The sequence below is a fragment of the Pararge aegeria genome, chromosome 15, assembly GCF_905163445.1.
Source record: "Pararge aegeria chromosome 15, ilParAegt1.1, whole genome shotgun sequence".
Taxonomy (NCBI): Eukaryota; Metazoa; Arthropoda; class Insecta; order Lepidoptera; family Nymphalidae; genus Pararge; species Pararge aegeria.
The window spans coordinates 7753659-7766310 of NC_053194.1; the positions used below are offsets into that span (position 1 = coordinate 7753659).

The following is a 12652-nucleotide window of genomic DNA, read 5'->3' on the forward strand; positions in this document are numbered from 1 at the left end:
TATATTGTAATTGACCGTAAGTAATTGATCTCTGTTGGTAGAAAAACTACTAGTAAGATGGTCTACACTAGTTTCTACGCACAATTTAAAATACGTAAATGTATGTTTCGCGCGGTACTTTAGTATCCAGTTTTGTCCATAGACATTGTTATCCATTCCTTTGTACTTAAATATAAAAAAATCTAACATCTTGATAAAAAAAAAGTACCCAGAACACGGTATTCCGTGTGCAAACACAAACTGGCAATTGCACCATTTTTTTGTTATGAGATTTTCTCACAGAGATCTTTATCAAAAAAAAAAACTAACATAAAGAGGTTAGAAGAACATATAACGTTAGTGCACATGAGCAAATTTGCGTAGCTAAAGAGGTTTGTTACCATTGATTAGATTAAATAAAAAACATAAGTGCCATCTAGACATAGATAGGTACATTATGCATTTGCGACAAAAACAGTTTTTTGTACCTATTACCTAATCTCCTAATAATCCAAAAACCTCACGAAAAAACTAAACTTGGCTTCAGCATGCATCATGTACAAGCACCATATTTTTTTGTGTTGAGAATCACCCATAAACATCGGTGCGCATAAGTAAACCCCTTCTTAACCAATGGGTTGCCTTCATTTCCTGGGTTGTATTCACTCAATCGTTCGCTTCTTTTTCATATTTTTTTTTCTGTTTTATTATCATAGTGTACATGCCACAGGGTCATATAAAGAGTATGATTACAGTTAATATTCTTGATAAGTTTTTCATCACTTAAGTATTTGATGATTACAAAAAATGCAACCATAGAACTCTGAATACAACTGCAGTACTAACGAATCACTTTTAACCTCCTTTAGTCTTCCCTTCTTTTCGTAGTAGAGCTTCTTGTAACAGAACTCGTCCGGGTATTACAGCCATGCTTATTATTTCAGCCGTCGAGCAGCATTGTTGCAATGCTGTAATACTGCCTGAAGGCTTTGTTGCCGGTGTTAGAGGCAATAGGTTGATGAACTACCATATTAAAAAAAATGTTTGACCATCGATTTAACAATTTTTTTACATCTTAATAGGTAGTGGGTAGGTAAGTAGTTATCATCTAAATATAAATAAAACATTTAAATGTAATTTTAATGTAGACATAATATAGAAATTGATAACTTTAATTACTCTCAAATTAAAAAAAAAAACACATAAAAGCGAATTAGCATCGCAACGTAGCCACTTAATTAGTTAAGTATCTACCTACTTGTTTCGAAAGAATATTACTTTTTGCAAACATAAGTAAATCAAAATCAACCCTACGTGATTTCTATTTGCGTTGTACAAGCAGTAATATTTTAATTATATAAATATTTTCAAGATAAGTTAATAATTTTGCAAGTGGATCTTAACAACCTACGCAGAAATTGTCCGAAGAAATCAATCACAAACAGGAAACTTTGAATGTTATAAGGGTTTTCCTCAACAAAATACAGATACGTGTAAGTGTAAGATGAAAATATATTGAGTAATTTTCAAATGCGATTGGCATTTCAATCGATTCTAGGGGGCCATACAATAACATTTTAGCGGCATCTCATTGTAAATCTCCCGTTTTTATTGAAGATATTTAAAAATGCCAATCTAAGTCTATAAAATATCTATATCTATACTTATAATAAAAAAAAATTTAATAAATTTTTTTGGATAGCACTATAATCGCTACTAAACCAAAGCAAACCTAAACCAAATCTATTGAAATTTTTGTCTGTTTGTCTGCCTGTCTTGACTGCCTGTACTGAATAAATTTAAAGGCAACTTGCCACAATTTAAATTGATATTACGATTACGAGGTAGACACACATAATACTACATAAAATACTACAGGACATACTAGGATACTTTTAATCTTAAAAGTTAAGAAAGAGGGAGAGGGAGTTAAGAAAAGTTCCCTTGGGACAGGGGATGAAAGTGTTTGAAGGATTTATTCCATAACTTCGTCAAGTGTAAACCAATTTTAATAACTCCCTTTGTATTGGAAACTACTGCCACTTATATGAAGCCGAAAGTAAAGACGTTAGAAATTTTCTTTGTTAATCTTCTACATATGAATCAACTCGCAATGCCATTTCGATTCTACTTTTAACGATTACTATTCTTTGTTAGTGATAAGACCAAACTCTGAAGGAAGCCAAGTTCTCTTCTAAATTTACAGAGTCTACCAGTCTTACTCAACTAACGCTATCGACTAATGAGTGGCTACGAGGCCACACATTATTGAGCCGTTTATGCAATAGGTATCTATTGGCTGATGCATTTTCCCGCCCGCTTTCTTAGAGATTCAAAGGCGGGATGTGGGCGGGCTGTTGGGGTCGATGTTCGTGAATATTCTCGAACAGTATCTGTCTGCTTATAAGTACAGACTAAAAAGTACTTGGTACGAACAAAAAAATAAAATAAATACACAACACAACAACATATGTCTTACGACAATAAATACTTTGTTTTGTATAAAACTATATGTAGAACTCACTATTATACTGTAGTGATTTTAAAATTAATCAATTCAAATATTTTTTTAAGTTTTTAATATAACTTCACTTACTGCTATTACAGAATACTGTACGCATATGATACAGTCCACTATCCAGTTTATACAATGTATTACTGTATATAAGCGTATATATGTACACAGAATTCTGCACTAACCTTGACGAGATCATTGGTGATGCGAACGATACCAATACCAATAATCGCTCTAGGCTAAAGAACTTACACGACACACTCGAAGAACGGTACACTCGCATCTATTGCATCGCATGTTGCATCACTCGCTTGCGTGGTTAGGTACTTCTTAACCTGAACGCAGTTCCTATCGCTTCAAAGTTTATTATCGCTTGTGCGCAACGAAGAAAGCAGTATGCCACTTATTTGTGTTGCTTGCAGTTCTACCCTTGAGTCAAAGGAATTGATAAAATGCTCGCTTTGCGCTTCTACATTTCATTATTTATGCATAAGTATGACCAAGGAAAATTATAATAAACTATCAGCTTCATATAAAGCGACATGGAAATGTCCAGCATGTAAAGCCGTGAGTAAGAAGGGCCCTAAAAACTCTGACAGCACGCCCGTTAAAGGCGTTGAGCTTGTTGGTGTATCTGATAGCACGTCCTCAAAATATTCTCAGGACTTCCAATCGTTTAAAACTGACATCCTGAACAGTCTATCTAAGTCCCAGGAGGAGCAGAAACGTGCTTTGCTTAATCTAATTGATGAAAAATTTAACATCATGCAGGAGTCTCTTGACTTTTTTTCATCAAAATATGACGAGATAAAACACGAATTAGATGAAGCCAAGAATGACATGCATCTCCTGAAAAAAGTAAACGAGGATCTACGTACCGATGTGAGGAATCTTCATAGTAGGTTGTACCTTTTCGAAAGGGAGTCAAGAGCTTGTAATTTAGAGATACATTGCGTACCGGAACATAGGAATGAAAACTTGGTAAATATGGTCGAACAGATTGGCAAAATAACGGGGAACCCCATTAAAGAAGGTCAGATTTCGAAATGTACCCGGATAGCGAAACTCAATAAAGACTCCCCTCGTCCTAGAACTGTTTTGGTGAAGTTTTTCAGCCCCATTACAAGAGACCAGTTTTACGCTAGTATAATTAAATTCAATAAAAATAAATCCAAGGAGGATAAACTTAATACTTCGCACCTAGGGCTCGCAGGCGAAAAGTATGGCGTTTTTATCATGGAACATCTAAGCCCCGAGGCGAAGGCTCTTCATGCTCAGGCTAGAAAGTTTAAAAAGGAAAATCAGTGGCAATTTGTCTGGTCTCGGAACGGAAATATTTTCATGAGGAAAAATATATCGAGTGATGTTGTTTATATAAAAAATGCAGACATTTTTCATACTTTAGTATAATTTAGTATAGTTTGGTAATTTTTTGTGAAACTTTTTATTGCTTGTTTACATAATGATATATCTTTCAAAATGTCGTCGTTACGAATCTATTATCAAAATGTACGAGGTATAAAGACAAAGTATTCTGATGTTTACTTCTCAATTTTAAACTCGGATTACGATGTAATAGCTTTTACTGAGACCTGGTTAAATTCCAATATATACGATAATGAAATTATCGATGAAAGGTATCAACTATTCCGTCGGGATCGTGAAACCACTGAGTCAAACTTAAAACAAGAAGGAGGGGGTGTTATGATTGCTGTGCAGAAAAAACATAAATGTTATAGAATGTTTGAGTGGGAAGGTACTTCTGAATGTCTATGGATTAATATAGTATATAAGTCTGGATCTGTATCTCAAATCTTATCACTATGTACTGTGTATCTGCCGTCCCCAATTAGATTTGATGTACTAGAAAGATTTACTGATCAAGCATCTGCTGCAGTGCTGGAACAAGAGCGCACTTTAATTCTTGGTGACTTTAATATATCTGCGATAAATTGGCAACCATTCCAAGGCAATCTATTGCCTGAAAACTACAACTCTCATATAGGTACATGTCTTATAGATTTTATGTCTGAAAACAATTTGTTGCAATTTAACGGTGTTCGTAACTCATTTAATAAAATCTTAGATCTAGTTCTCAGCAGTGTAGGTAACATTCAAATTACTAATAGTTCGATTTGTTTATGTAAGGTGGATAAATACCATCCTCCTTTAGAAATTTCCTTAGACTTGGTATTCGAAGAATTAGTCACCTCTAATAAGTACAAAATACAAGATTTCTTTTCAGCTGATTATAATTTGGTAAATCGAGACCTTGAAAAAATATCTTGGACCCAAGTTTTCTCTGACAGTTTGAACGTAAATGACATGGTGTCCTGTTTTTATTCTGTAATTAAGGATATTGTTAAAACACGTATACCATTGAAACCTATTAAAAACAAAAAATATCCTTATTGGTATACTAGAAACCTCATCAAACGAGTCGAGGAAAAGGATAAATATAGAATTCGATTTAGAAAATTTGGTAATCCGCTTGATGAAATCGAGTTCAAGTTGCTGAGATCTAGGTGTGAGATACTTATAAGTTCTTGTTATAAAAAATATATTGATAGGGTGGAAGCTAGTTTAAAGTCCAATACAAGGTATTTTTGGAGTTATCTGAAGCAGCGACGCAATAATAAGTGTGATTTCCCTGCATCTATGGTTTATAATAATCATACTTTTACTGATGGCGTCAGTATATGTAACCAATTTGTTAATCATTTCTCCAGTGTTTACAACACGTCTGCTTCAGGTAACTCAAATGTTTCGGCCTTTTCTAATAAGATATCTGATAATATACAGAATTCTGTTGGTGTCTTGGATAATTTAATTTTCTCAGTAGAAGATGTCAAAAAAATGCTCTTAAATATTGATATAAATAAAGGGGCCGGAGCTGATCAAGTTCCTCCTATTTTTATCAAAAACTGTGCTAAGATTCTTGCGATTCCCCTTACTATCATATTTAACAGATCGCTATTTGAGGGGATTTTTCCTAATATATGGAAAGTCGGTCTTATAGTACCTGTCTTTAAAGATGGAGATAGAAGGGATATCACAAAGTATCGGCCAATTTCTAAGCTGCCTATATTTTCTAAAATTTTTGAGTCACTTGTTTGCCCTCACATTAACTGGCACATGAAGTCTATTTTAACTACAAGACAGCATGGCTTCTATAAACATAGATCTACATCATCGAACCTTGTTACTTATATTGATAATATATCATGTCATGTTGATAGAAATATACAAGTAGATGGACTATATACAGACTTCTCAAAAGCGTTCGACCTAGTCGACCACGAACTTCTTATTAACAAGCTTAAATATTATGGTTTTATCGGAAATATTCTTAACTGGTTTGATTCTTACCTAAGAGATAGACATACGACAGTAGTTTTGGGAGGCTTTGAATCCTCTGTTTCTTATATAGCTCGCTCAGGAGTGCCCCAGGGATCCATCCTGGGTCCGGTGCTTTTTAATATATTCATCAATGACATAATACATTGTTTTAACTCTGAAGTTTTGCTTTACGCTGATGACTTGAAAGCGTTTAGAGTGATCAACTCTTTTAATGACTCCTACTTATTGCAGGATGATCTAAATTGTTTAACTCAGTGGTGCATCGCTAACAAAATGGATCTAAATCATAAAAAATGCTATAGTGTTTCGTTTCATAGAAAAGTTCATCCTTTTCAATTCGTGTACAGTATAAATGGCCATGATGTTCAAAATGTAAATTGTGTTAGAGATTTAGGAATCACCATCGACCATAAACTCAGTTTCATTCCTCATATTGATAATATATGTAAAAGAGCATCAAAAATCACTGGGTTCATTAAGCGTAGCTCCAAAGACTTTCGGAATTCGAACACCAAAATATTGTTATTTAACGCTCTTTCAAGGAGTCTCCTTGAGTATGGTTCAGTTGCTTGGAATCCTCATTATAATGTTCACTCTATGAGAATTGAACGAATCCAAAAGCGCTTCCTGCATTATGTAAGTTTTGGTGATAAGTTATGTAATATTAATTCTAGCTACTTTTCCAGACTGCGGCACTATAAGTTATTAACTCTATCTGATCGTAGAAAACTATTGGACCTTTGTTTTTTATATAGACTTTTTAATAATGCCCTAGATGCGTCTGATCTACTTTACAAAGTTTCTGTCAGAATCCCAAGGCCGTTCAGTCGTGTAAAAAATTATATGCCTTTTAAAGCTGCCGTCTCGAAAACAAATCTGGGGGTCTCAGCGCCTATTAATAGGTTGTTAACTTTGTATAACAGCATTAATAAAGTGCTTGACATAGACATAATAGGGGATAGTCTTCCTATATTTAAAAAAAAACTAAAGGATCACTTCCTATCGCAATATGGTGGTACTGTTTAAACTTAGTTATTATTATTATTTTTTTTTTTCCTTTACTCTTTTTTGTGTTAGTTTAGCTAGCTCATGTCTCTCTTAATCGTTTTTTCTCCTTCTAACTAACAATATAGTTTTTATTTGCAAGTTGTGGCAGTCTTTAAGTGGGTCTACAATATTACATTTATATGTTATTTCATTTTTTGTTTAGTTTTTAAGAGTTGTTGTTGTAACCTGTTGATTGTCCCTTAAATAAATAAATAAATAAATAAACTTTTAACTTAAGTTTTTTTATTGGGTTTAACTTGCTTGATTATCTGTCATAACTAGACAAATTTGTGTGGTAGTTTGTACATATTTTTTAAGCTTTTGCAAATACGTTTTACTAATATACTTACCAAAGCTTCGTTAGTTGATTTTGGCTCTGAAATGTACAATTCCAAAGATTAGAATGCTGTGTTGTAAAGTATATGATCGACTACTGAGAGTAGAAGTGAGTTTTTAGTAGACAGCGTATTTTGAAGGACTTCGGACAGGAAAGTTTTATTTAAAAGTCGCGCGATTATAGCAAATTAGTCTTAATGGCTTAATATATTGTGGCAAATCTACAAATGTAAGTGTATTTATTTATTTAAACTCTTTATTTGTACACCACTACACAGTTAGGAAAATAAAGGACGAATAGAGGGAAACACAAAAACTGGAGTAGAATACAAAAGGCCTTATCGCTTCGAAGCGATCTCTGCCAGACAATCTTAGGATTAGGACAACAAGAGCGAGAACAAATAGGTGGTGTAAAATTATTATAAAGCTACATTCAAATAACTACATATAAAAATATATATATATACGTAGTGTAAGAGTATGTTGGGTAAGATTCCAACAAAATGAATATGTCCGTGTGAATCGTTAAAGGGTTACACAGCTATTTGGATCTATTTAGAGCGCACGTTTCAGAGTTCTGTGTAACAAGCTCATTCGAGTAACGCGTAATGAGTATGTGAATACGTAAATTGACACTTACACAATATAAACGCACATGGGTGTCATTAGCATCGTTGGTTGGGGGCGAGTGACGCATTTCAAGTCTCTACTTTTATTATTATCAGCATTCTGTAACAATGACGTCTCCCTGTTTTACGACTTAGTGATAAATAATTATCGGATACCAATTTAGTACCACACAAACGTAGCGGCGTATTTTCAGCTTGCGTTACTTACTTGACTAAAACTTCTTCCTATAAACGAAAGCTTCCTAGCAAAGGCTTGTCGTACACATACTCTTGTTTTACGACTTCAAAAGTACTTTTATTTATGAAATTTATCTTTATAATGGCGAGGAAAATAGACAACTTTGCATTGCAACATGCGGTACCTACGATTGGCGATAATAACTTTAAGTTAAAACAATTAATTTCAATGATTTTCATTCTATTATTTGTTTAATTTAATGAAGAACTATTGATTGAATTATTTTTTGTTTACAGAGAACATAGTAACTTAGTAGTCCCTAAGGGTGTCAAATCAAATTTGTGAAGTCGATAAATGTGTAGTTGTTTTACGTATTTAGGGGTTCGAATTTGGCTTCTAATCTTCCGCCGTGCTTCGGAGAGCACGTTAAGCTTTTTTACTTTTTGCACGTTAGCCTAAGAGTCGTATTACGTTTTAACATGCATTGGACTAGCGTGATACGACACTGCTCTTTGTCTATCTCTTTTGAGAGTGGGGCTCTGTGCTCAGAAGTGGAATTTTCATGGCTGTTGATGATGAGAACTATTAATCACACAGAAAATAAAATCAAAGCAAATATTTTATTTTGAAGTAGTAGATACTACTTTGAAATAAAATATAATCGTCCCTGTCACATATATAATCTTCTACGATGTATTAACCTTTTTTACATAGGTCCGCCTTTATATATACCTTTATAATATTTGAAGCTCCCTTCTGTTAATTTTGAGCTACTGAAAGGGCACGATATTAATAAGTAGAACAGTTGCAATAGTCAAGTTAAGAAATATATAATATACTAGCTCTTACCCGCAACTTTGTCTGCGTTTGATTTTGTTTTTAAAGTATTCAGTATCGCTAAGCCTTAAATGAGTATAGTAGTATATATATAAAACATTTGACTGTAAATTAATTATAGACAAATAATTTGCAATAAAATAAAATTGCGACTATAATTAAAGATCTATGCTATCCTATCTCTTAAGTTGGACCAGACTGCTCATGGTGTGCCAATTTAATTTAAAATCGGTTAAGTAGTTTAGGAGTCCATCGCGGACAAACATCGTGACAGGAGATTTATATATATTAAGATTATTATAGTAGATGATGAACAAACATCGAAAAGCGAAGCTACCCGATATGAAGGTAGGGACAAACAAAGCTTTCTGAAGTATGTCGTCATCGCTCGTTTAAAATATTAATCAGACATAGTAAAATGGTTTGAACGGAGGTTCTGTGAGTTAGGACTCTGCGGGGGCGAGTAGGAAGATTGACTTATAAGGCTACAGGCCGCGCCGCCAGCACTAGCGTCACCGCTCGAATAATTTTCGGTTGAGTTTTGGACAAAAAAAAACACTGGCTCAACACATGTACTTGTATAGACATATTGAAACTCATTTCCTAATTGGGTTACGAAAATCAATTCGATTCGTTAGTCGCTTTTAACAAGTTATTTGAATTGTTAAATAAGTTGCCAAGTTGATTTTATCACTATACTGTAAAGATAACGAAAATTAAGTACCTGCCTGTGTTAGTTATTGACGACTACCATATTTTTTTTTATTACACTACTGCTGATTCAATAAAAATTATTAAGCTTATTAGGAAAGTGCACCTATGGGTATAAATAAGAGTAAAAACACATCTCATGATCTTACTTGGACATCCCAAACATCTAACTTTCTGAGATCTTTGCTTCGTGTATAGAAGATCTAAAAACTATATGTGCCACAGACACACAGTCCGGCTAACTTTGATTGTGTGTGTCTACTTCAAGTGATCGCTGTTAATGCGAATACAATGTATATAAAACTAGCTGACCCCAGCGCCATCTGTCGGGCTGATTTGTGAATCTAAACCATCCAGGGTGCCACCCAAACGCATACCGAAAAATGTATTCAAATCTGTCCAGTCGTCTTGGAGGAGTTTAGTGACATACACACGCACACGAGAAGTTTATATATAAAGATATAATATACAAAAATTGTATTGTGAACGTAAAATAAATAAAAACAAGAAATAATCTAATTTGAAGTGTAGGTACGAGCTACAGGTACTGTACGAGGCATTACTAACCTTCTTATGCTCACATCAGTTCACAGGTACAAATAGGTAAAAGTCAACTTGATATTGAGACAAGATAATGAGGCCATTTAGTTTGTGCTCGCAGGTAATTAACAACAAGGCAGAATGATTATTCTCTACTGTGCCCGTAAATCTGAACATCAGTTATAATGGCAGCATACACGTGCAGTTCATACGCTTGCTTATGTTAATGGTCGTGAACAGGGATGCCGAACCATTGGCAAGCGTTTAAAAAATAACACGCGAAAATTTTAGACTCGTTAATGATAAAAAAGTAACGATATCAAAAAATAAATATATTCTGTCTAAAATTTTTAAATCGCACTTTTGTTCAAGCTTTCTGGAGTTTTGCCATTCTTTTAGGTCATTCTTGAATTTTGCCCTTTTTCTTGCAAACTTTTTCAGCACAATCATATCATAGTACAGTGACCATTTTAATGCTGCTTTCACTTTGCTTGTTTTTTAAGTGTACAAAATACATAAAAGTGAACTTTCGCTCTACTTAAAGGAGGATTTCAGAAATTATATTTGTATTTTCGTTTTGCAGGTAGTGAAACTATACGTACAAAGTTTACTGAGTAGAAGCGGTAGGAGTAGAATTGGAGAAAAAATATTACATAGAATGCAGTTGAATTGAAAAAAGTTACTCAAATAATTTGTCTGCACAACCAACATAAAATTATACCAATTTATAGCTAATAACATGAGATAGTCACACACAGTTGACACGTTGGTAGTTGTATAACGGTTTACCATCCCTGGCCAGTCTCAGATTCTTTAAATAATAGAAACATTCTCTTAACCTGCATTCTCTTGACAGCGACTTCAAACTACATAATCTCTACATGTCTCTACATGATCTGTATATATCGCTTATAATAATAATTGAAGTTGTAAGTATTACCTACCTAAGTTTGTAGAAAGGTGAAAATGAAACTACGGATCTAGGAATGGATACGGATGTATGAATTATATTAATATTCAGATAAAGTTATTGATATAGGATAATATTTTAGAATAGTTTCAGTAATGTTAGACTCATAACTTTAAGGAATTATTTATCCAATCTTACCAGAATAAATTACTAAATAATCTATAGAAAACATAACGTAGCATAGCCAGGATAAAAGCTAAGGAGACAAAAGTTATAACTCCCGCTAAGAAACCTGCAATCACGTATATATTTACAGATCTACACGAAATTGGCATAACTAAACTGATGATAGGGATCTTTCCAGTTAAAGAGTGAATCAGCTTTTGTAACACAATATTTAAAAATATCTTCGAAGTATTATTAAAATATATTGAAAACAACACGTACCTACTTACTAAATATGATCATATTTTCTCGAAAGGCTAATCCTACTAAATTCTGCGATTTCCGTCCTATCTCTATCTTACCGTTTCTTTCTAAAGTCCTTGAAAAACTTACCAACAACTAAACCTTTTCCTTAATAGGCAGTGCTTACTTAATCCTCTCCAATCTGGTTTCCGTTCCGGTCATAGTACGGCTACTGCTCTGATGAAAGTTACTGACGACATTCGTTGGGGCATGGATAATAAACAACTAACTGTGTTGACCTTGCTGGATTTTAGCAATGCTTTTAACACTGTAGATTTCGATGTACTGTTGGCTATTTTACGTTCTCTTAACATATCTCCATCTGTGATTGACTGGTTTCGTAGTTACCTTCAGGGACGTCGGCAGCGTATTCGCGTTGAAGAGACTTATTATGATATCTCTGCCGGCGTGCCTCAAGGGGGCGTGTTGTCACCATTACTCTTTTCTGTTTTCATTAATTCTATTACTCAAAAACTCTCTTCTCTCTATCACATGTATGCGGATGATGTTCAAATTTATACTCAAACATCTCTTGAGAATCTTCCGACAGCCGTTTCAAGGATGAATAAAGATTTAAGTGTTATCCTGGAATGGAGTAGATCCTATGGCCTCACTGTAAATCCTAAAAAATCTCAGGTGATTATTATCGGTAGTCGGAACCTAATCTCAAGAGTTGACTGGTTTTCCTTGCCGCCCATAGAATTCAATAGCTTCATAGTTCCGTACTCTGACAGCGTTAGAAATCTGGGTGTAACTATGGATTCCACTCTAAGTTGGACTAATCACTTAAAGGAAGTCAGCAGGAAAACTTTTGCATCTCTAGGTTCTTTGCGTCGCCTTCAATTTTTCCTTCCGATTCCTACCAAGATTATGTTAGCACAGACTCTCCTTCTTCCTATTCTGGATTACGCTGACGCAAGCTTTGTTAACCTAACTGACGATCAGTTAAATAAACTTGAGAGACTTCAAAACATTAGCATTCGGTTCATATTTGGGTTACGTAAATATGACCATGTATCACAATTTCGCTCTCGTCTCAAGTGGTTACCTATTCGACTTCGCCGGAATTTGCACATTCTTTCTATTCTCTACTGTGTGTTGTTTTTTCCTTCTTCTCCACCTTATTTAAAGGAAAAATTTGA

The 12652-nt window shown here is 34.2% G+C and overlaps 1 protein-coding gene across 1 annotated transcript; it reads left to right on the forward strand.

The window, feature by feature from the left end:
- Positions 1-2989: 2989 nt before the first annotated feature.
- On the forward strand, positions 2990-3904 carry LOC120630138. Its single transcript, XM_039899288.1, has one exon. The coding sequence runs from the start codon at positions 2990-2992 to the stop codon at positions 3902-3904; it is 915 nt and encodes a 304-aa protein (XP_039755222.1).
- Positions 3905-12652: the final 8748 nt, after the last annotated feature.

Coding starts and splice junctions, on each gene's coding strand:
- LOC120630138 (XM_039899288.1), top strand. CDS start 2,990: ATGACCAAGGAAAATTATAATAAACTATCAGCTTCATATAAAGCGACA.